Source organism: Pipistrellus hanaki, assembly GCF_964339955.1.
Source record: "Pipistrellus hanaki genome assembly, chromosome: 5".
Taxonomy (NCBI): Eukaryota; Metazoa; Chordata; class Mammalia; order Chiroptera; family Vespertilionidae; genus Pipistrellus; species Pipistrellus hanaki.
Genome location: NC_140507.1, coordinates 14,157,773 through 14,182,918, shown reverse-complemented (window position 1 = coordinate 14,182,918; position 25,146 = coordinate 14,157,773). Strand labels below are relative to the sequence as shown.

The 25,146-nt window shown below is 41.8% G+C and overlaps 2 protein-coding genes across 2 annotated transcripts; both read left to right on the top strand.

The window, feature by feature from the left end:
• The first annotated feature begins 6,033 nt into the window (after positions 1-6,033).
• THG1L (tRNA-histidine guanylyltransferase 1 like) lies at positions 6,034-13,770 on the top strand. Its single transcript, XM_084886298.1, has 6 exons — positions 6,034-6,262; positions 7,430-7,606; positions 8,365-8,534; positions 9,525-9,613; positions 10,843-10,950; positions 12,176-13,770. The coding sequence occupies exons 1-6, from the start codon at positions 6,072-6,074 to the stop codon at positions 12,335-12,337; spliced, it is 897 nt and encodes a 298-aa protein (XP_084742424.1). The 5' UTR covers positions 6,034-6,071; the 3' UTR covers positions 12,338-13,770.
• A 1,591-nt stretch (positions 13,771-15,361) lies between these two features.
• On the top strand, positions 15,362-24,123 carry LSM11 (LSM11, U7 small nuclear RNA associated). Its single transcript, XM_084884489.1, is given in 9 exon segments — positions 15,362-15,836; positions 19,894-20,033; positions 21,872-21,932; positions 21,935-21,954; positions 22,433-22,460; positions 22,463-22,631; positions 22,633-22,735; positions 22,737-22,782; positions 22,785-24,123. Coding segments are annotated over 9 exon segments (1,074 nt in total). The 5' UTR covers positions 15,362-15,385; the 3' UTR covers positions 22,841-24,123.
• Positions 24,124-25,146: the final 1,023 nt, after the last annotated feature.

Genomic DNA, 25,146 nt, shown 5'->3' with positions numbered 1-25,146 from the left:
TGGATAGAAGCTCCAGTTCAATGTTGAATAGAAGTGGTAAGAATGGACAAGCATTGTCTTTGGTCTTTAAGTTTGATGATAGTTGCAAGTTTTATGTAGAAGTTTCCCTCTATTCCTAGTTTGTGGAGAGCTTGATGATGTATGGTTTTTGTATTTCATCAAATGCTTTTCCTACATCTATTGAGATAATCATATAGCTTTCTACTTTATTCCAGGGGTCAGCAGCATCTTCTAGAAAGGGCGATATAATAAATATTTTTTGGTTTTGTGAGTTACATGACCTTTCTTGCAATCAGTCAACTCTATTGTAGAATGAAAACAATATAAACAACCTGGGACATGATTATGCTTCAATAAAACTTACAAAAACAAAAGGCATGTCATATTTGGCCTATGGACTGTAGTTTGCTGACCCCTGCTTTGTCTACTAATATGTTTATTACATTAATTTATATTTAGATGTTAGCTAACCTGAATTCCTGGATAAACTCCACTTAGTCATGATGTATAATCCTTTCTATACATTACTGTATCCAATTGCTATTCCCTTAAGAATTTTAGCATTTATAGTGATGAAGGATATTGGTCTATAGTTTCTTGTGCTATCTTTGTCTACATCTTTGGTATCAGGGTAAAATGAGCTTGAAAATGTTCTTTTCTGCCGGGACCGGTTTGGCTCAATGGATAGAGCGTCGGCTTGGGGACTGAAGGGTCCCGGGTTCGATTCCGGTCAAGGGCATGTACAGTGGTTGCGGGCATATCCCCAGTAGGGGGTGTGCAAGAGGCAGCTGATCGATGACTCTCATCGATGTTTCTAACTCTCTATCTCTCTCCCTTCCTCTCTGTATAAAATCAATAAAATATATTAAAAAAAAGAAAATGTTCTTTTCTATTTTTGAAAGGGTTGTGTTTGATTAGTATTACAAATACCTTAAATGTTGATATAATTCACCATTAAAGAAAGTCATCTGGACATGGGCTTTCCTTTGTAGAAATATTTAAAAAAAAAAATTTTTTTATTGATTTCAGAGAGGAAGGGAGAGGAAAAGAGAGATAGAAGCATCAATGATGAAAGGGAATCACCAATTGACTGCCTCCTGCACGCCCCCTACTGGGGATGGCGCCCACAACCCGGGCATGTGCCCTGACTGGAATCAAGCCATGACCTCCTGGTTCATAGGTCAATGCTCAACCACTGAGCCATGCTGGCCAGACTAGAAAAAAATTTTAATATCTAAATTAACTAATTTAATGTCTTTATTTGATAAAGGTCTATTCAGATTTTATATTTCTCTTTCAGCCAATTTTATCATTTATGTCTATGAATTTTCCCATTTCAACAAAGTCGTCAAATTGTTGGCATGAGGTTGTTCATAATATTTCTTTATATTCCTTTTAATTTCAGTAGGCTTCAAATGTTTCCTCTTTCATTCCGAGTTCTGGCAATTTGTATAATTTCTCTCTTTTTCTTGTCATTTTACTAAAATTTCATCAACTGTATAGATCTTAAAAAAAAAAATCAGTTTCCCTGATTTTCCTAATTGTTTTGCTGGTTTTTAAAAATTGACTTCTGCTATGGTCTTTGAACTTCAATTAGGAAATAATTTTTCCCAAGCAAATTTTTACTCAAAAATTACTAGATTTTCTTTTACCTTTGATTTCTATTGCTTAGAAATGAGTAACAATATAAGTTATATAGAAAATCAGTTCGCATGCCAGATTTCACTTTTATATGGACACAAAGAGGGGAAAAATGATTTTAAATTCCTTCTTTAATAAAACAGTCTAGCCACTGATGGAAAAAAAGGAAGTATATTTGTCTATTTAATTTTGCTACCAACTTATGGCCCATTCAGGGCCAAATTATTATGGGGTGCTCAATGTGTAGCCCTATAAATAACTCCTAGTTAGTTGTGGTGAATGTGACTCTGTCTCTGTATCAATAATAATATCTACATTTTTTTCAAAACCTCTTAATAACTTCCTTGCCTTTTCTAAAAAGGATTTTAAAGCTTTTTGTGATTTAGGACCTGAAAACATTTTATGGCTACCAAATTCTTTGTTTTTCTTTATTCTTCATCTTTCTCTTCCTTTTAATCAGCACTGCATATCTGAAATATTGAAGTAGATTCTCAGTTGTCTAGCTGCCTCCAGGTTTTCTTCACTTTCAGTTACCCTTCACACTATAGCCAGATTAATTTTATATTTCTTGGTGTGTGTTCACATGTCCCTCAATATACCTTGTATATATTACTCATGTTCTTGAATTTATCCAAAATGTCAAGTTATCTCATCTATATGAATAGCTCTTTGATTCAGCTCAAACCCGATGCACAAGATGTTGAGTGGGATTTTTCCTCATGTTTTGAAATTAAACCTAACACCCCAAACTGAGAACATAAGATGTGAAGTAGCCCACTTCTAAGTTCAAAGAGCCCCATAAGTTTGAGTCAGCTGCCCCCTGAAAGACTTGTTTAAAAAACCAGAACTGGATCTGCTATCTAAATCACCTTCCTACTCCGAGTTGATTCGGGCAGGAATAGGACTGAGCTGTAGAAAGTTGCCTGCATTGGGGGAGCACAGTGTTCTTGACTAACATTTTGCTAACTGGAAAGTTAGGGATTCTGGCCAAGATTCTTTTCTTTTTTTCTTTTTTAATCCTCATGTGACCATATTTTCCCATTGATTTTCAGAGAGAGGGAAAGACAGAGAAATATCAATGTGAGAGAAACACATCAATTGGTTGCCTCCTGCACAAGCCCCGACCAGGGCCTGTGCTGGGGAGGAGCCTGCAACCAAGTACATGTCCTTGACAGGAATTGAACCTGGGACCTTACAGTCCACAGGCTGATGCTCTATCCATTGAGTCAAACCAGCTAGAGCTGGCCAAAATTCTTTATGAGAATTGCTAACCAGAAAGAAAGGAGAACACGAGAGAGCAGTTATGGAGAAAAATGAAGTTATTTACTTTTACCCCAATGAATTGAAACTTCTAAAGACCCAATTTCATAAACAAAAAAGGAATTTATTGTCAAATCTCTTAAGTAATATTATTTGATTGCTCCATGTGCTAGGCACTGTTCTAGGCACAGGGGATACAGCTTTGAAAAATATTAAGTGAGGTTCCTGCCCTCCTGGAACTTGTAGGAGTCTAGTAGTAGTGCTGGCTCCAGGACAATGCTCAGTGTCATCAGAAATATTTTTCTGAATCAGATTTTTTTCCTTGCATAGCCCAAATCTTCCCTCTTGAAGGCAATGTGGCCACCGGTGTAGTAATTCTAATAGAAGAGACCCTTTTCCCCAGTCTTGCAGAGTGTCAGAATAGCTCATTGACCTGGCTTGGATCAGGTGCCTATCTCTGAACTGGACTGGCCAGATCTCATTAATTGGGAGGCCACCATTGTTTGTGCAAGGTTTCAATGCAAAAATGATAGAGCAGGGACTGAAATCCAGTGCAGGGCATACTTACCAATTCTTTGGCTGGTGCATGACTATGCCTGTGGGAGAGGGGGGCCTTTTTATGATTCACAGTGAGACACACAGTGGTCTTGGTCATGTGCTTGGAACAAAGGTGAGATGAGTTTATCCCACATAAACCAAATGATCTGAGGGTTGGGAAAAGACAGTTGGGGTGCCATTGCCAGAAGTCAGAAAAGGGATGCTGGGCAGGCAATACTACAACTTCAAAACCATGCCAGAACTAGGCACTCCATTCCTGGAAGCAATACTGTACATTACTTCCAGCCAGAAATTTGATTAAAGTGATTTAGAGTGGGGAGGGAGATTTTAGAGTCAAATTATTCCCTCTTCTTATCCCTTGCACCATTAATTTCATTTACGTAATGCAGCTCTTAGTACAAATGAAATGAGTCAGCATAAGGGCAAATTGAAATATGACTTCCATACCAAAAATACTTACTTTACTTTCTGTCAGCCTCAGTGGGTAAGTGATCTCCTAAGTAATAGAAATTAAAAAAAAAAAATAGAGGCCAATTTCCAGGTAGGTCATAAATATCTGTTGTATATGGGATCTTTTTATTTTTAATTATAAAATACATATAACATACAGTTTATCATCTTAACAATTTTAATTGTACAGTAAAGTACATTCATATTGTTGTGCAAGCAATATCTAGAACTCTTCTTCATCTTTTTCAAAATTGAAATTCTACACCCATTAAACAACAATTCACCCTTCCTCACTACCTTTACCCACTAGCAACCATCATTCTACTTTCTTTGTGAATTTGACTACTATAAGTACTTCATTGAGTATCCAGAATCATACAGTATTTGTCGTCTTGTGACAAGCAAAGTTACTCCCTCCCTGGCCCTAGCACAGGCCAGGCTTATTGCTAAAGGGACTTGGAGTGGGAGGCCCTGGGTCTGCTCTTTTACTCTGCCCGCACTCCAACAACTTGGAATGGAGGTGGCAGACATCGTCTGGTTCTGAAGTCATCCCCCTCTTTTCAGGGATTAATTCCTGTTCCATTGAGGGGTGGACTAGAGTGTAAGGGAGGCAGAGTCCTCCTTATGTAATTGGCCTTCCACCTGGTGGTGGAACAATGTCTCTCTTCCTGCTTTGGCATGGTGCATTTTGTGTTGAGGCCATTCTTAACATGAGCTGATCCTTCTTGGATCCCTTGAAGAGGATTGGCTCCTTTTGGCTCTTCCAGCTCTGTCTCAAAACTCTCTTCAGGAGGGGTGACTTCATAGGCAGCTCCTGGCTTCTGCCTCCCCCTGTAACCTGTGAGCTCCTTTTTATGGGACTAATGGTGATGATCTTTTCCAGGCCTCAAAGGCTGGGGAAAACTGCCGTGAGGTATCTATCCTTTGCTCACACATCACATTGCTTCTCCTTCTCATCTACTGGCTTAGACTGCTCCAGAAACCTCCAAGTGTGATGTAGTCTCTATATTCACATACACCCCAAACTTGAAGGAGACAGGAAGATGACGCCTATCAGGATCTTCCAGTGACTCTCTCTCCCTCCTACAGTGGCAGCACCAGGAAACTGCAGCTTCCCAACTGGCAAGTGAGGAAGCAGGCCTCCCTTCCTGCCTGCTCTTGGAGGCTCTCCCAACCTGTCACTACTTGTCCTGGGGGCAGAGTGTGTGCTGGAGGTGGTGGAAGACATATGGGGAGGGAAGGAAGTAATCCTGTTGCTTTGAGACACACACACACACACACACACACACACACACACACTATAGGCCCAATGCATGAAATTCCTGCAAGGGGCTCAGCCCCCACAGCATCGGCTGCCTCGGCTGGTCCTTGCAGCCCCTGGAAGCCCTGGCTTCGCCTGGAAGGTCATCCTGAAGGACGTCTGAAAGGTTGTTTGGCTGTTAGGTTTAATTAGCATATTATGCTTTTATTATAGATTTTATTTATATGTAATATGTACTCATCTAGATCATCTATCTATATCTTTCCCTGGATGGATATACAAGAAACTAGTAAAAGTAATTGCCTAAAAAGTAGGGAGTTAGGAATTAGCAAGAGACTTTTCATTATGCTAGTATATCATTTTATATTGTCTGAATAATTTTCTTGAGGATAAAAACAATAATGTAAGTAACAAATTCAAAAATCATAAAACAAAATACAAATAATAGGGTTTAATTGTCACTATTTTTAATTACAATTTTGTGTGTTCCCTGTGTAAACATACAAAGAGAAGAGACTGGAAGGAAGCTCCACACTTTGCCATGGAGAGAAAAGATAGTATTAATTTTCCTAATTATATTTTGCTGTATATTTCACATTTTCTACAACAAATGCTAATTATTGTAGAAAGAAATCACAACTTTAAACTTAGATGGAAATTTTTATAAACTTCGTCAGAGTGATTTGCTGTAGGATGGGAGAAAAGCCAGCAATGCTTGGTCATGCAAAGGGAAGGCTGAAACCCTCCTTCCAGGCCCGGAAATGGTTTGAGAACTACAAGGAGAGGCGAGAAAGATGCCTACCTCCACTGGGGCTAGAGCGGCCACAAAAAAAAAAAAAAAAAAAGACAGGACTTCCGGGGCGGGGCTCTCTGGTTTTCCTACCTCCGCGTGGAGGCGGGAATGTGGACTACTTGTAACGTGAAGGTTCGCGATTGCTTGGCTTCCACTTCCGTCATTCTGAAACGGTGTCTGAAATTGGGGGCGACCATGGCAAAGAGCAAGTTCGAGTACGTGCGGGACTTCGAGGCTGACGACACCTGCCTGCCCCAGTGCTGGGTGGTGGTGCGGCTGGACGGCAGGAATTTCCATCGGTGAGTGAGCTCGGCTCGGCCGCGCGGCCCGTGAGCGCTTCCGGGTAAATCCTACACCAGCCATCGCGGGCGCCGGCTCATTGTTACCGAGGTAACGCGGCAACCAATGAGCTCGCGGCATTGAGCATCATTCTATGTGCTGGCTAAGGTGCGCTTGGAAGCAAGCTGTCTGGGTAATTCAGTGGGACTGGGTGCTCCCTGATTAGAAGCCGGGCTGGGTTTTATGCGAGCATAGACCTGTTCGTAAGGACCTTGTGGGAAAAGTGTCACTCCCGGGCACAGTACTTTAGCTCTTCAGCCAGTTGCCCAACCATTTTGTTAGGAGTGCTGACTGTTCAGAGGCCCATTTAGGCCCTGCTGTGGGCAACTCTTACAGTGTGTTCATTCACTGTCAGTAACAGGCCACATGGTCTAGGCTCAGGAGGAAATAAAGTGATAAAAAAGGCAGAAATATAACATCAATTTCTTAAAGTGCTATTTTAATAATGATTATTATAACTAACATTTATTGAACACTTCTAGGGAGCCAGGCATAATTACATTTGTTATCTTCCCCTAATCGTCAGGACAATTCTATAAAGTAATGACTGTCCCCATCTTATATAATAAAATACTAATATGCAAATGAACTGAAAAGTGGAACAACTGGTAGAATGACCAGTTCCTATGATGTGCACTGACCACCAGGAAGCAGATGCTCAACACAGGAGCTACCCCCAGCCTGCAGGCCCCAGGCCAGCTAACGTGAGTGCCAGCGGGGACCCCCAATTACCCTCCTGGTTGCCCCACAGAGGGAGGAGACCAGTGGCCAGGGGAGGGCGGGGCTAGTGAGCAGGCAAGGCGGGTGCCAGCCTGCCAGTTGTCCCACAAATCGGCCCTGATCACCAGCCAGGCCAAGGGATCCTACCAATGCATGAATTTTGTGCACTGAGCCTCTAGTTTTATAGAAGAGGTAATTGAGGCTTAGCAGTTATGTCCATTTTTCTCCTTAAGACAAGAAAAACCTGAAACCTTAAGGGAATTGATTTGGTTGTGGCTACTGAAGTGTTTGGACTCACAGTACTATTTCAGTACCTTGCTCTTTGAACAGCTTCTTTGATCCTTAGTGTTAATGACAAGCTCTCTTACATTCATGTCCCTCCCCCCTCTTTTCTTTCTTTTATGAAGGTTTTCTGAGAAGCACAGCTTTGCAAAACCTAATGACATCCGTGCTCTCCACCTAATGACCAAATGTGCCCAGACTGTAATGGAAGAACTGGAGGATATTGTGATTGCATATGGACAGAGTGATGAATACAGCTTTGTGTTCAAGCGGAAAAGCAATTGGTTTAAAAGAAGAGCCAGGTAATTACATAGCCCAGTTTCATCAGAATATTTCTTATCAGCATCTGGTTTCTGCTTTTCTTAAACACAGACTCGCAGACCACAATATGTCCGCAGTATTTGCAATTGCAAAATGTTTGTATATTTCTGTGTGGACTGTTGTACTTCCATCTGATATCTGAGCATTCCATATCCCTCTTCATCTGATTCTTTCCACTCTTATTCCCCATCACTTTATCTTCTAGACTGATTTGGCATTGGACATTTAAGACTAGAAAAATAGACCATGGAATATAATATTAGTGATTCATAGGTTGGCTTTAGTCAGTAACAGACACTTATACAGGCATTGCAGTATTGCTTAAACCTTTAATGAAGGAGAATGTCAGTACAAAATAGACAAACCTCATATTTGAGTATTTTGATACTCTTAAAGGAAACAAATCATATAATAAATTGGTATGTTTTTAAAATAATGGTTCCACTCCTTTCAAGATTTAAAAAAATGCCTCTTGAACCACAAATTCACATTACATCCTACAGGGAAAAAAAAATTATTAATTAACTACTTAAAGAACTAGAAGGAGAGGCAGGCTACATTTCAAATAGGTAACTGAAATATTAAAGTAGTTTTTCTTGTCCCAACATATTTTATCTCTATGTTTGCTGGCCAGTTTGTGTAATCTCTCTATTACACCCACAGGCCCTATCACAGTGTTGAGTTAACGTCATGTATTTTCTCTTTTCTTGCTCCACCCACTGTGCCTTATACTTGCAAGTAAGTTCATGACTCATGTGGCCTCCCAGTTCGCCTCCAGCTACGTGTTTTATTGGCGGGATTACTTTGAAGACCAGCCCCTTCTGTATCCCCCAGGCTTTGATGGAAGAGTTGTGGTGTATCCTAACAACCAGACCTTAAAGGACTACCTCAGTTGGCGGCAAGCAGATTGTAAGTGAAAGGAATTAAGTAGATGTAATTAAACCACCAACTCCATACTTTGGAGGTGGTGGGTGATCTGGTATAGGTTTGGCTCACTTGCATTTTGTTTGGAATAAAATATTTCAAAAAACATTTTTTAAGCATGTTTTTAATTGACTTTTTAGAGAGAGAGGAAGGTCCAGAGAATGAGAGGGAGAAGAAGAGAAAAATCAATCGGTTGCTTCCCATATGCACCCGGACCAGGGGCTGAACCCACAACCTGAGCATGTGCTCTGACAGGGAATCGAACTGGTGACCTTTTGGTGGACAGGACAATGCTCAATCAACTGAGCCACACCAGCCAGGACTCAAAAAATTTTAAATTAGTTGAAAGTAATTGAAAAATTGGGAGATTACTTGTCAATACCCCCAATTTCCAGCTTTTTTGCTTTTTTTAAAATCAGAAGATCTGTCATTACTAAGTCTATATTCCTACATAGTAGCGAACAGAACCTGTGCAATGCTCCCTTTACACACACACACACACACACACACACACACACACGCACACACGCGCGCGCGTGTCATAGTCTACCATTCCCTGTTCCCCGGGGTAGGGAAGGGGTGACCTACTCAATGGGTTTGAGTTGTGACTCCTGCCTTACATGACTATGATGAAATGTTTGTGAGACTTTTTCATTTTGTGTATCTTGATTTTGTCAGAACTGGAAAAGAGGTAGGAATAATGTGAATCACTTAACTGAGAGTATTCCTAAGCTTGGTGCACAAGTTAACAGATGTGTATAAAGCATAACTGAAATGACAGAATAAAAAACTTTTAGGAAATAAGTCTGTTTCTGGTTGCCTTCTTCCCCCCATGTTTCCTGTGTATGATTTTGGGCAGGTCACTAAATATCTCTGAGATTTCTTTACTTTAAAGAGGAGAGAGGTGGGGTTCTATATTTAAAGCTGAATAAAGATTATATATGTATAAACAGTGCTACTTTGTTCTCCTCACAGGTCATATCAATAATCTTTATAACACAGTTTTCTGGGCACTTGTACAGCAGTCTGGACTAACACCAGCACAAGCTCAAGAGAGATTACAGGTATAGAGATCTTACTGAATTAATGCTTAATGGGACAGTTTTCTGCGGGCTCTCCCATGATATTTTGCATTCTTTTCCAGCTCTCTACAGCTTTGTTTTGAGAGCATATAAAAAATCACATTAGTAGCAAGTCTGTTGCTTGCTGGCTGGGTCTGTGACGCTGACTACTTCTCCCTGAGCCTCAGTGTCCTCAGCTGGAAAATGGGATCAGTGACATTGGGTCTGCATTCCCACATGACAGTGCTTGGCTGGAACTGAGTATTGGCTGCCCTGTCTCGACAGGGCATGTGCTCTTTCTGTCAGTCCCATCTGGCCTGTTGCATATTAGCCGTTCCCTGCTGGGCACCTGTAGTTTCTCAGGTAAAGAGAAACTAGGCTTCAGGAGTCAGATAATCACATTTAGATCAGTCTTTTGTTTAAGTTTATCCTCTGCCTAGTTTTTTATAGGTAAAATAGGCAAAGTGATAGTTCCTACCTCATAGGTTTACGTTGAGAATTAAGTGGCATGACGCATGTAAAACATAGGATAACACAAAGCACACTGTAAGTACTTAATAAACACTAGCTTTTATTATTAGATGACAGTGCTGCTTGTAGGATGATTAACACTGAAATGAGATGATGTGTTATAACAACTCAATGCCTAGTACTTCATAGTTATTCAGTAAATGGTTGTTATTACTAACGATGATGAAGATGTACATATAGCAGTAAGGAATATGAAAAGTCTATCTACTTTGGAAGAGCCAACGTTAGGTTTTGGTTCTAGATGGATAAGAGCAAACTATAGTCTTGGGCAATTTATATAAACTTTCTAAGCTTCACAGTTCTCATCTCTAAAATGGAGATGGTTTTCAGGTCAAATAAGAACGTATACCCACTAGTAAAGTATCTAGTACAGAATAGGTGGTCTCACTATCAATTCCTGTCACCCCCATCACATTCATGACTTGTGAAGTCATTGCTTGCTACAGAAGAGAATTTATTCTTACATTCAATATTATTTGGGATTAATTTCAGGGAGATAGCATAGTGGTTAGCAGAAGAGAAATTTATGAATTTACATGCCTGAAGATTTGAAATTATGCAAAATTTTTAGTATCAAAATATGTTTGCTAAAACATTTCCACTTGATTTGTTTGTGGAGGTTTAGGTAGAGGGTGGACTGGTAAGGTTAGGGGAGAGATAAGACATTCAAAGCTTTGTATATTTTGTTTTTATTTTCTCAGGGGACTCTTGCAGCAGACAAGAATGAGATTTTGTTTTCTGAATTCAACATCAACTACAATAGTGAGCCGCTGATGTATAGGAAAGGGACCGTGTTGATATGGCAAAAGGTAATGCTGTTATTTCCCGAGAAAAAATGGAGGTCAGGAAAGAAGAGAGTCTGTGCCCATCCCAAGTGTGTCTTGCCTGCTACCAGTGTGCTGGTGTGACTGCAGTTGCTAACACGAATTAGATCCTTTCCAAAACGAGGTGCTAGAGGTTCCTATTTCAATGCTGCTTGTTGTTGTCAGTCCATGCTCCTGTATCAGTTTGTCAGTGATTTTGAATCTCCCCTGTAAGTAGAAACACAGAATTTTAGAAATGTTACACTTATTTTTCTGTGTCATAAGCTCTCCTCATATAAAGTAAAACCCTGTTAATAGTATAGGTATGAGGATTTTTGCATTCATACAACATTTAAAAGAGTACGTTCTCCCACATTGGATAAGACCATTAAATGATTCATCCATCCTGTGACAACTGCAATATGAGGCCCTAAGAGATGTTGATATTAGGATTCTGACACTTGCAGAATATTCATGAGATTCCCCAGGCATTCATACACCTTCATATTCTATAATGAGTGTACACTTAACTAAATCCTTAATTATACCAATATTTTCTCTCATACCAGCTCCTGGGCATACTCTAAGTTTATTTCCTACCATCCAAAGTAGTTTTTCTGAAATGTTTTTATGTATTAAGGGGAACCTTGAAAGCTAGTCATTCCATTAGCAACTTCAGCTCTTTTATTAGTATTTTTAAAATACATTTAATCTTTGGCACAGACTTAGATATTTTCTATTGCAGGTGGGAGAGCAAAAATACCACTAATTCTATAGTTTTTGCTAACAAGGAACAAGAAATCTCCTTTATTCCTAAGATGTTCTTTTAGAACATAGCAAAATGATTGTTTTTAAAAGTATTTTTTAAAATATATATTTTATTGATTTTTTTCAGAGAGGAAGGGAGAGAATTAGAGAGCTAGAAACATCAATCAGCTGCCTCCTGCACACTGGGGATGTGCCCACAACCAAGGTACATGCCCTAGACCGGAATCGAACCTGGGACCCTTCAGTCCTCAGGCTGATGCTCTATCCACTGAGCCAAAGCTGTTTTGGCTAAAAGTATTTTTAATTGTAAAGAAATTCATGTAAAGATACGTGTGTATGGTCTGATAAATGTCTCATATTTTTTACTATATAAAGTAAAAAAATAAACCTCCCTTACATCTCCCGCTTCTCTCCCAAATCCACTCTCAAGTTAACAATGTCAATATTTTAACTTAACCTGTAGGTGGGTGAAGTCACGACAAAAGAAGTTAAACTGCCAGCAGAAATGGAAGGGAAAAAGATGGCAGTGACCCGGACCAGGACTAAGCCCGTGCCCCTGCACTGTGATATCATCGGGGATGCTTTCTGGAAGGAACACTCGGAGATCCTAGATGAAGACAGCTGACCCTTTGCTTTTCTGTCCTGCTATGCTTAACTATGGAAGGCCCTCCAAGTCTTCTGGGGTTGGGTGGCCCAAGCATTCCTACCATCCAGAACAGTGTCCCAGGGGTAACATGACTGGTTGGGAGGGGAACAGGGAAGGAAGGCATGGATGGGGTGAGGTATCTTGTTCTGCTTTAAGTGGAATACCTTTTTTTAGCAATGTTGGAACATGGTTCCTTTGGTAGAGTGCATTTAAAAAAAAAAAATTGTGATATTTTTATAAAGTGAGTATTATTTTATTTCTTACAGAATGGATCATTTTTAGGTTGTGGCATTAAGTTTTAAAAAGCCTGCCAAACTCTTTTCACCCAAGATGGAAGATGAGCCCAAAGATTATTTTTGCGCACCTATTCCTTACTAGAGAATCCAGTGACCTTAAATCTCACCTTTCCCACCCATCTACTTGCATTCATCTTTGGCAGACCTGGAGATAAATATAGCTTGATGCCTGCAGTATGATTATGAATTCAAGAATTCCAGGGAAAGCTCAGGTCTCTGTGTCAGTCTCCAAGTTGGCATCCTTGGCTGAATAAATGAGTAGACTGGATGTTCTTCTTAACCATTTATAGATTGATTTTGTAGAGTTAATTAGCATGATCATTGTCTTGCCAGAGGCATTTGCAAGACTAATGATCACTTTCTAAGAATCATATATAATAAAAGCCTAATATGCAAATTGTCCCCTCTACCAGGAGTTTGACCAGGGGGCAGGGCTGACTAGCCAACCACCCACAGCCCCTCCCCCCAGGTCTTGTCAGGCAGTCGTTTCTAATTTCATGCACTAGGCCTCTACGTATTTGAGAGAAAGAATGAGTGAACAAAGGAGAAACATTCACTCCATGTTCTTAGATTCTTAAAAGTCACCTTGTCACCTGTTGGACTATCTGAAAAAGATTCTCAGGTAGCCTCTGTATAATCAGAACAGTGACATTTAAGTTGGAGAGCAGAGGTGGTCAGCACTCGGGGGTTACAGGTGGCAGGTGTCAAAGTTCTAATAGCTCCACCCGCTGATGGCCAGTAGAGATGGGTTGGGTGAGGTGCAGAGAGCTGCAGTTATAATTTCATGTTGCCAAGCTCTTGGCCTCTGAAAAGGGGACGTAGTGGAGACAGGTGGTGGAACTCACATAGCCTCTTGTCCTCATTTCATATTTTAGAGAAAGTCATTTGGCTCTACTAAGAATTAGGAGGCAGCTCATGTCTCTGCCTAGTCACGCACTGCAGAATTTATAACCAAGAAGAAAATGTATTTTTGAGTGACAGCTGGTCTCATCCCTCACCAATTGATACCCCATCTGTTGATGCCATGTTTTCCCTTCCTGTTCTCCAGAAGAATAGGAGATGTTTAGTAATTGATAAAATCTCTTTGAGAATAAAAATAAAGTTTCAATTCCCTTGGCCTAAATTTTCATTTATTTTTCTCATACAAATGCAGTGTATGAATCCAAATTTTGTATGTGTTTATGTATCTAAGCCAGAATACACATACCTATCATCACAGTAGTAGTTTACAGACTTATGGATGCAAAAATTTACTTGAAATGCTTGTTTAAAATGCCGATTCCATATCATCTTCCTTCCCCTCCCCCCAAAAATTTGGGGTTCAGTAATCTGGTTTAAAATCCCAAAAGCTTTTGGTGTCTGTGGTCATTGATATGCTGCATTTTGGGCCACAGGTATACTGTGACAGGCCAAACAAAGCAATAAGATGATGTAGCTCTTAGCTACATTTCAAGTCATATCAAAATAAACATATAGGCATTAAAATACAAGTTTTAAAGACAAAACCATCTGAAGAAGTGCTATGTAATACTGCAAAGGCTATCACTTGATTTTGTAACAAGGTAAAGGAGACAAACAGTTGTTCCTTGAATTGTCAGCAGTTTGCAAATTTGAGATTTTTGTTTTGGCACGAGGTTTTGAGCAAATGAATATACTAGGTTTAATACTCATGCTATAACTAAGTCTATAGTGCTATTACATAGAAGCTCCATGCTTGATGGGTGTTGTATGCCTCCCAACGTACATTGCAGTTTTATATTCATTTTTGTCTTGCTAAGAGAATAGTATTCTCTTGGGCTTCCTTTCCAAATCTAAAGAGAAAAAAAAAAAAAAAAAAAGCTGGTATAGAGTAAATACTGATAGCTTCGGGGACTAGTGGCAGTTAGAATTTTGTGGCATGTAGGTGACTGGAATATCTTTACTGGATGAGGGAATAATACCTGGGCCTTTCATGCAGACTATCATTTTAATATCAAAAAATGTTTTGTAGAGCAGAAGTGATAAAGTACAACCAATCTTGTAAATCTTCCATCATCCTGGTTTATAAGAGCAGGATCATTTCCTCCAGTTGCTTAGCAGTGTTCAGAAAATCAGTGATATGAGTTTTCTTAAGGTTCCTGGTGTTGGCGCAAATTACTTTTTGAATAGGATGTAGGAAATGTAAGACTGGGATCTATCCACTCTAAATTATTCCACTGTGCACTTAACCAATATTAGCTAACATTCGTAGAGCATTTATTATGCACTCTATCTTCATTCTTAGGACAATTCTAGGATGTAGGTAATATTTTTGTTATGTTTCAGATGAGAATATAAAGATCCTTGAGTCAAGGTAGGCCAACCCCCAGTGGTACTCAGCATGAAAGCAAATTGCGACCTTGCCCTCTACCCGCCAGCTCATGAGAGCAGAGAAACGCTTGGGAGTTTGGTAACACACTGGTTCGGGGCTCGACCCCGGGGAACCTGGAGTGTTATCAAACATCCTAGATAATGATATAGATGGGGAGATTGCATTAAAGCAGGTTAACCTGTCACCCGCCTGCTGAGGCTCTGAGGGGGCGGGGCCGGCCCTGGCTGAGGCGCCCCGCCCCCAGCGAAGCAGACCACGGACAGGTGCGCCCCCCGGCGGCCGCGCCGGCGCAGTGCGGCCCCGCCCCGCGGCTGCGCAGTGCCGCCCTCTGGCGGCCCCGCTCCTCCTTCCCATCGGCCTTCGCTTGCGGGCCTTTCAAACATGGAGGAGCGGGAGCGGGAGTGGGGGGCGAGGTCGCCCGGCGCCGGCAGCCCCGCGCGCCCGCCCAGCCCGCGCCTGGATGTCAAGTCGGACCGCTTCGACCCGCTGCTGGCCCTGTACGCGCCGTGCCTGCCCCCCATCCCCTACCCCAACGCGCCCTGCTTCAACAACGTGGCCGCCTACGAGACCTTCCTCAGGACCGGCTGCCGGGGCGGGCGCGGGCGGGCGCGGAGCGCGGACCCGGCCCCGGGGGCCCCCGCCGTCGCCGCCGCCGGACCCTCGAGCAGGACCCGCCGCCGCCGGGACGCCCCCGCCCCGGACCCCGAGCGCGTCGAGCGCCTCCGCCGCCTCATGGTGGTCAGGAAGGAAGGGGACGCGGCCGACGGGGAGAGCCGCCGCGCGCCGGGCCGGGGCCGCCGGGCGCCGCGCAACGTGCTCACGCGGATGCCCCGTGAGTCCGGCGGGGGGCGGGGGGGCGGGGGGCCTTGGGGGGACGGTAGGGGCTCGGCCTGTCAGGGGGAGGGCCTCGGGGCAGGTTTGCGGAGATAGCGGCCGGGAGGCGGGGTAGGTCGTGCCGGAGTGGTGATGTGGGGAATGGGGCGGTGGTCTGGAGTCACGAAGGGTCTGCCTGAGCTGGAGAGGCCCCGGGAGCCGGGAGGGCCGGCGTGGGAATGGGTGTGGGTCTGCAGAGGAGGCGGGGTCCCCGGGAGAGGCGATGGGGCGCCTGCAGAGAGGATCCGCAGGAGGGCGGGGTCTGCAGAGACGGCGGGGCCCGGACCGCGCAGGGAGGCCTTTTGCAGGCGTGATGAGAAGGCTTGGGGACCACGGACGGAGGAAGAGGTGGTGCACAGGCAGTGCCAGGGGAAGGAGTGGTCAGGGGGATGTGGGGATGAGGGGATGGAGTGTGGGGAGATCTGTTCAGATAGCACATTAAGCAACGGCTCATAATGGGGTGCTCTAAGCAGGGGAAAGGTTACAGGTTCTTGAAACACACACACAGACACACACACGCGCGCGCGCGCGCGCGCTCTCGTCGCCAAATCACTCCTGCTAGAATGCAGCAGGCACAGCATGCCACTAAGACACACACTGTATCCCAGCCCCTCCGCTGGGCTGGGTGCAGGCTGTGTCTGTCAGGCTCTTATTACCATAAGCACAGGTTATTTTAAGTTCTGAAGGTGTAAATGGCTCAGGGGAATTTCCCCAGGAGCCTCCTAATAGATCCCTCGAGTAAAGCTGTAAACAGCAGAGGTTGCTAATGTGTGAGTGAGGTCTCCGTGTAAGCAGAATAAAAATAGCCCAGGGTTATGTATCTTTTGTCATCTGGCAAGCAGTTCTGACATTTGCCCCGTGGATGCAATGACCTACTTAGCCATTCAGAGCATCTGTACCCCCCACAGCTAAATTGTGACATTGTTAAGTCACTCACTTGCCTTTGGAATGGAGGGTTGTGCTAAGCCGGGGTATGTTTTGTTTTATTCCTAGAAATGTGTTTGTTAAGAGAGAAACATCCTGAAAAGCTGTGTGCTGTTAGGGGTGCCTTTGTCAGATGATCCACCATGTGGGAACGTCCCTGCCCAGGATTAGGGTTCACCCCAGCTTGCTTGTCCAGCAGCAACACAAAGATGGAGTTTCATGTTCTTAAAATAGCCGTTTGGGGAGACCCGATTTTGCATCTATTTTTTCCACATTGGACTTGGAACGTAACATTCATTTCCATCTTGCCAGTTATTGCTTTGCTACCAAGATTGTCAAGGAAAAGAAATACTTCGGTGTAGTGGGTGGCTTTACCTTCACCCACAGCACACTCTGCTGTATTATTCTGACAGTGTGAAGACCACCTTTGTCGACTTCCCACAGTTAAATGTATGCCTGGAGTCAAGGTCTCAGAGAACGTGCCCTAGACACTGAAAGTTTTAATTATGCCGCTGGGAACAGCTGAGCGTACATTGTAGAGGTGGGTGGGCATCACAAAGAGTTGCTGATGTTCAGAGAGCAAAAACAGCAATAACGACAGATACAAACCCAACAACTCTCCCACCCCCCACCCCTACCCCCCGCATGGGTGAGGATTAGATTTATTCCAGAAAGTGGTCCTATAAGAGGTAAGCTTTAGGTGTTGAAGTTAAAGAGGGGCATGATTTCGGATAAGAGTAATTATTTGAAAATCAGGCTATTGAGGTGTAATTTACATTTAGCAGAATACAACCTTTTAAAGTGAGTTTTGAGCCGAAACTGGTTTGGCTCAGGGGATAGAGCGTCGGCCTGCGGACTGGGAGGTCCCAGGTTCGATTCTAGTCAAGGGCCTTGGTTGCTGGCGCATCCCTGGTGGGGGGTGTGCAGGAGGCGGCTGATCAATGATTTGCTCTCATCAATGTTTCTGACTCTCTATCCCTCTCTCTTCCTCTCTGTGAAAAATCAATAATTAAAAAAAAAAGATATAAAAAAATAAAGTGAGTTTTGAAATCACCATCACAATCATGATACAGAATAATTCCATCCCCCCAAAAGTTTCCTCATGCCCCTTTGTAAGTCAGGTGATAATTTCAATGATGTACTTACTGTTACTGAGCACATATGTGCTATACACTTTGCTAAGCCCTTTAGATGCATTATATTTGATTTTACCCTTAGAAACAACTTTATAGATGAAAAAACTGAGTCTCAGTTATTACCTGTTATTGCCTAGGGTCACATAACTGGTTAGTTTGAAGCTGAGAATCCTGGGTTTGTCCCAACTTCGGGTATGTGCTTACCCATTATGCTAGTCTCAGGAAATTGAAGAAGAGAGCACATTGTAATGTTGGCTTGCTTTTGGTGTGTGGAGGGTGCTGCATACATGAGGCAAAGGATTTGTGTCCAAAGCAAAGAGAATGGAATTTGGGTCCAGCAAAGAATTTTGCTAGAATGTGTTGAAGAACCAAACCAAAGATTTTTTTGTTTCACTTTGTGATGATAGAGAGTGGGAACCATGGTGTGTTTTCTTAAGCAAAGGCACTTTTAGGGCAGATGTTTCTAGGAGCTAAATTTCTAGAGATAAAGTTATTTGGGGGTAGAGTGGAACACAGTTTGACTGTCTACATCTGAACACTGGCTCCTCCCCTTTGTTGCTGTTCTGGTTTAGACAAGTTACTTAAACTCTTGAGGGCCTCAATTTTCTCATCTGTGAAATGAGTACAATGATAGAATCCACCAGTTGTTGTTAGGTTTAAGTTAGTTAACACATTTAAAGCATTTACAATGGTAATCTTCCTTAGCATATAGGGAAATTCTCGGTGAATGTTAAAAATCACTGTTAGACTGCCATAATTAAAAGCGCTAGGTTAGGAGGCATGTGACCTGACATTGAATGTTGGCTCAGCTGTTTACTAGGGAAGTAACTTAGAGCAAATTATTTAAACTTTTCTGACCCTTGGTTTCCACATTTATAGAATGAGGGGAAATGAGAGTACCTTTGAGTTGTGAAGATTAAGTAAAATAATGTACATAAAGTTAAACTTAGCACAGGACAGGGCCTCACTGAGGGTTCAGTAATTGGTGATAATGATGGTGACAGTGATAATGATGATGTGATTGGTTGTGGAAGGAGAAAGGTCTTAGTTACTGAGAATCTGTTGTCTGAGTTTTATGATTGCCATGAGCAGGGAGAAGTAAGGAGTGGAGTTAAAAGGGACCTGGACTTGGAAGGATGTGACCCACGCATAGTGGCTATGGAAAGGGAGGAGGATTCGGAAGAAAAAAGTACTGCACAAATGAGGCTTTTTTTCTCTCCCATTGGCCATATTAAGTTTTTATAAGCTTAGCTCATATCTATTTGGAATTTGTCACAGAGACTGCTGGAAAGAGATTCAGAATGTGCATTCTGATTCAGAATGCAGAGCTCATTTTTGCCTTGACAGTTTGCTCCGATAGGTGGTGCTAGTGTTGCACCTTTGATCCCAGAAGGAGAGACATGCTTCCTGTAATTACACCTTATTAAATTTTGAAAGAAAAAAAAATCAAGAGAAAGACACAAATGTGAGAGTTGAAGACCTGAGTTTACCATTTGCCATTAGAATAAGAGACTGTTGTTAAGATACAAGCTTGTCTTTTCTTTTTGATTTGGGGTGTGAGAGAAGTGTACTTTTTTTCCAAGTTAGAAAAAGAATGGTCTTTCTTCTCTTTGTGGAAACACATATGTGTATTGGGCGGGGGGGGGGGGGGGGGGGGGGGGGGGGGGGGAGCAGTGTGTGTATATAGGCTATGATATAGAGAGGTGAAACTTTTAGATGATAGCCTTTCAGATGGTTTATCCACATTATGAATCTTGTCTCATTTCAGTGTGTGTTGCCCATTGACAGCCATATTGCCCATTGGGCCTTCCTGTTCCCACAGTGAGGTTGCCACTGCACCATGCTGCCTCGTGTTGGGGGGCATGGGTGGACTTGGTTGTTACTTCTGGGAATTAGAGCATATGTTCATGTGATGTAACTATTCTTCTCGATGTAACTATTCTTCTCTCGTTGCAGTGCACGAAGGCAGCCCTCTGGGTGAGCTCCATCGTTGTATCCGGGAGGGGGTGAAGGTGAATGTTCACATCCGCACTTTCAAGGGACTTCGGGGCGTCTGTACAGGCTTCCTCGTTGCATTTGACAAGTTCTGGAATATGGTAATTAAACCCTCCTTAGGGTGCTGGAGAACCTCTTGGGGATTAAATCTTTTATAAATCTAAAGATCCTGAGTAACCTTATTCAGAGAAACCTACAGGATAATTTCCCAGGAGAACTAGAATCTACACTTTCTTGAGAAATAACAAAAAAAAAGTTTCTCATATTGCTTCTATTTTCTTAAGGCTGTGGCTTTCAGCAGGGGTGATTTTGCCTTTTTCTCCCTCAGGGGACATTTTTTGATTATCACAACTGTGGGATAGGGTGTTACGGGCATCTAGTGGGTAGAGGCCACGGATCCTGCTGCTTGTCCTCCAATACATAGACAACCCCAACAACAAAAAATTATCCAGTGCAGAATCTTTTTAATGCCAAGATTGAGAAACCCAGCCTTTAGCAATAATTACTTATTAGTAATTTTATATTGATTTCCTATTAAAAATATTTATGTTCCACTTTCGACAGTGCTAAGTACAGAAGTCTCAGAAAGAAATTTTCACGCTACTGGTTTTTGAAAGATATATATGGATAGAAGGGGAGCAGACATATTAATAAGCAAGTTAAGTTTACATGCTTTTTCCTTATGAAGGAGTGTACCACACACTCCTAGCCTCCTAGAGGCTTACTGTTTATTAGATATTTGAAGGAAAGTAGGGATGTATTATAGCACAACTATCAGTTAAAATAGGAGCCACCAGGCTTTCTAGTGTTTCTTTTCCATATGGTTGTTCATCTCCAACTTTTCCTTATTCTTTATCTCCATCCATGCATTCTCCTGGATAATAATAATAGTTGCTGATACGTACTAAGCGCTTGTTATGTGCCAGATACTATACTAAGAACTTTACATATATTATCTCAATGAATGAATTGTAGGTCTATTACTGTTCCATTTCACAAATGAAGGAATTGAGGTTACAGATTTTGGAAGATTGGTACAGATCACACTCTTAGTAAGTGGAAGTACCAGGACTTTATTATATATCTTTCTGACTTCTGAAACCAAGCTTTTAACCATTCTGGAGTCGGAAACCCTGTTTTTAATCCTAGCTTTACCACTTGGTAACTGTGTGACTCTCAGCAAGGTAATTTCTCTGAGGCTCAGTTTTCTTACCTCTAAAATGTAAGATTTTTTTTTATTATTATTATTATAATTTTACTTTTGAAGGAAAAGGATTTAAGAGAACATATGTAGTGATAGTGCTGATAATAATACTGTCAGCTTATACTTGTATGGTGACTTACTCTTTTCAAAGTAACTTCTCATACACGATCTCATTTAATCCTAACAACTGTCCTGTGCGGTTGATCTCTCAATGGTGACAATTCATCAGCAATTCAGTCTGTAACTCTGTTCAGTCTCTGTTAACTTCTGTCACAAAACATAGAAACTGGAAAGGGAAAAGACGCAGTAAAGTGTTTCTCAAAATATGGCCTAAAGCTACCGGCATCAGAATCACCTGGGGTTTCTGGTTAAAACAGAAAAGTCCTGGCTTCATCCAGACCTATTGAATCTGAATCTCTAGGAGAGTAGTAGCCATGGATTCACACTTTAATGAGTTTCCTGGATATTTACGAACAGTGAAATTTAAGAACTGTGCAGCTATAAAGGCTCCTTACCACAGATGAAACTTGTCTTATATGGTCATAGGCCACTTGGAAATCCTACTCAGAGGGTGTCAGGTATTACCTTTTTATTCCTGCCCAAGAGCTGCTTTCATTTAGGTTTAATTCTACTACAATTAGATGTTATTCTGCCTTAAAAATATTTTTTTCTGAAAGCTATAAAGATAATATTTTTAACTCTGCCTCATTTCCCCCCTTTGGGCTGTTTCTCTAGGCGCTTACTGATGTGGATGAGACCTACCGAAAGCCTGTTCTAGGCAAAGCATATGAGCGGGATTCTCATTGACTCTCACGAGGGTAGGCAATTTCTCCTGACTTCCTGAGTACCCAGCACGCTTTCAGGCTTAGGCATTAAGATCACTGAGCCCAGTGAGCAGTGTTTCATAGTGGGAAAGCCTGGTGCTGTCAACCAGGCATGCCTAGACCAAATCTTCCTTACTCTCTCTTCTCATGCATCCTTCCAATCTCAAATGAGTTTGTGCTTCAGACCTGCATATATTTTGAGCAACAAGTTATCTTTTATAGGGCTTAAAAGTCTCTTTTACCCAGTAGAAATAAGCAGTATCTTTTCTCTTGACATACTTACTGATTTATCTGAGTTATAGGTAGAAATAGGAAATTCATTACTAACTTTTTAAAAATTGCAAAGCAAGTTGTCCACAGAGCATAATTGAAGAATCTGGTTTATCTCTCCTCCCTCCCCCGCCCCCCCCCCCCCCCCCCGCATATATTGAAAGATGTTTAAGGCTAATATTTGTCATTGCTTTCCTTATAGCTATTTGATCGACTAAAACTTCAAGATTCCTCAAGAAGGAGGCAGATTCTAAGTCTGCAGTTGAAGACTCCACTCTGTCCAGATACTCCCAGACATCCACTTGGAAGGTAGCCTCCGTGTGGGGAAGAGAAGACACTGACCGGGGCTCACGCAAACATTCCCGCTCCGTCCCTTCTTCCCTGCAGGCATCTACCAGGGAGTTCCAGGTCAGAGCTGTCAGGGAGGACTATTCGGACAGAAGGGTCTAGTGCGGGAGGTACCTTTTCCAGAGCTACTACCCTTTCTAGGGGCCAGTCCCGTAAGAAAAAAGAGAAAGCCCAAAGTAGATTACCAGCAGGTATTCACTAGACACATAATCAGATTTTCATTCGAGGCGAGAATGTCCTGCTAGTTCATCTTGCACAGTGAGCAGCTCTGCTTCACGTGAGCTTTAGTATTCGGAAACAAAATGCATGAATTGCTGCTATGCTGTATCCTAGTGTCCCAGTGAAACCCTGAGTTGGAATGATCCCCTCTGGTACTGCATGTGTTGAGGAGAGAACCAGGCTCAGGCTCTCTGGGAGATGAGCTCCCTCAAGGGAGACAGGTCTTGGGAGGATGGGTTGTTGGCATTAATATAAAAATAGTAATACCTGGCTGCATATGAGTACACACATCTGAATTAGTATCATGCTCTACTTCAGACACTCAGACCAAAATATATGATCTTCCATTTGAATCAGGGGTTATGGTATGAATTAAATTCACTCCACACTCTTTAGTGTAGAGGAGAGAAACTCACCTCAAAAAGAATGATCTCATTTTAAAGCTAGTACTCTGAATACTCATGAATTTGATTCTAAGAGTAGCAGTATAAATTGCTCTAGAACCCTACACCAACATTTTATAACTTGTTGAATTTTGCTCTATACCATTCTCTCTTAATCAAGAAACGTAATCTATTATCTTTGGATATCTATAAGATCTAAGAAAGCTACCCAATTAAATATGGGCAAAATTTGAACAATTGGTATGCTTAAAGCAGCCAGCAATGAATGCCCTGATTTTTATCCCTCTCCTTATTATGGAAAAGAATGTGGGACCTCAGCAGTCTTCCTTTACCAGAGGTAACTTCTGTGAATGGCATACCAGATGGAACTAGAAAATGCTCATGTGGTGGCTTCTTGTCTTTCTAACTTCTGTGACATAATGCTAGTGCATGTACCCTGTGTATTGACTCTCTGTGACCTGTCCTATAAGCTTTATGGCAAGAGACTGTGACCTTCATGTTGATCTTCAAAGAGTGCTGCATGAACTCAGTAATATACATGCATCATACAGCTAAGAATCCCTTTTCCAGGCAGGGCTGGTCCTGTGTAGAATATCTTTCAGAATGGTTTTCATGAGACAGCAGCAGTAGTTTTATTCCCTTGTGTCAGACCAAAGAGGTTCTTACAAACTAGAGTAGGTGTATCTGTAAGGGACACTTTACTCACAGCCAGCTTCAGTAGCAGAAATACCATAGCACTCTCCAATACTACTTGAATCATGCTATATGCTTTCTCAGTCACCAATGCAGAATAGGCTACAGACTGTTAGGTAATATTGAATTGTTTTATTTTGTTAATTTATATTTTGTTTTATTTTAGATAATTCATGTTTGAAGTATGAATAAGAAATAGCTAACTAATTAAAATGCTTGGAAAGAAAAATTTCCCCTGCTGTTTTTGTTGTGTAACTTAGACACCTGGTCCTTCTGCTAGATGGGTCACTGGCTCATCATATAATGAAAGGAGAGCCTCATTTTTTGTCCATCAGACACCTACCTCACAGGAGCACTGAGGCAAAGAATTTTAGGAAGGCATTTTAAAGTCTCTAAAAATGTTTAGAAACCATGAGTCATTTTTACTAACTACTTCATGGTTTGGTTAGAATGCTTATGAGCAAGGCAGATAATCTCTGTAGGTGTCATAAGTATGATCTTGCTGTGATCGGAAGGCAGCGGTATCATCAGGAACTGTTAGCCATGTTCCATTCCTTTCTCTTAAAGGACTGGAAATTTCAGAAGAACATCTTGAGTGAGAGGAGAATAACATTTCTTTGCTGCTACTCTACATCCTAGTCCCTTCCCTTTCTGATCATTTTCAGAAAGAATTCCCCTGAACTTCTCATTGGTTTGTATGATAATACCAAAGGGAGAATGAGCATCTAAAAATAACACATCCCTATAGGGAATTTGTAGAAATTGTTTTGTTTATTTGATTTTATTTTAAAATGCATTTTAAATATGTTTTTTAGAGCCAGAGCGGATGTACTAAATATTTAGAGAGGTTCCAGATCACAAACTTGAACCATCATCTTTGGGATCTGCCAATCTAATCTCTTCTAAATAATGTGTCTAAAATTTCAGTTCCCCAATTAATAGTTGTCTTGTTTAATCATCAGGCACCCTGCCTCTACCTCTTTACTTATCTCCCTTGTTTGGCTGTCCTATCTGTCTGCCCTCGTGTTCCTTAGCTAGAAGCTGTAATGGATATTAGATTTTTCCAGTAAAATAGAAATTTGTAATCAAAGGGAATATAATCAATTTCTGTTTCAGTCTAGTGCCTGATTAAATTTAACCTAAATTATTTTATATAATGCTGGTTTTCGTAATGTTTGTATATATTTTTTATATATTCATGTAAGGGTTGATTTACTGCTTTTCTGCCCAACTTAACAATTCTGGCTCTGAA

Excerpts from the sequence above, each read along its gene's own strand:
- THG1L (XM_084886298.1), top strand. The coding sequence starts at position 6,072 with ATGTGGACTACTTGTAACGTGAAGGTTCGCGATTGCTTGGCTTCCACT. Across the intron at positions 7,607-8,364 it reads TGGTTTAAAAGAAGAGCCAG|TAAGTTCATGACTCATGTGG; the intron begins GTAATTACATAG and ends TATACTTGCAAG. Across the intron at positions 8,535-9,524 it reads CAGTTGGCGGCAAGCAGATT|GTCATATCAATAATCTTTAT; the intron begins GTAAGTGAAAGG and ends TTCTCCTCACAG.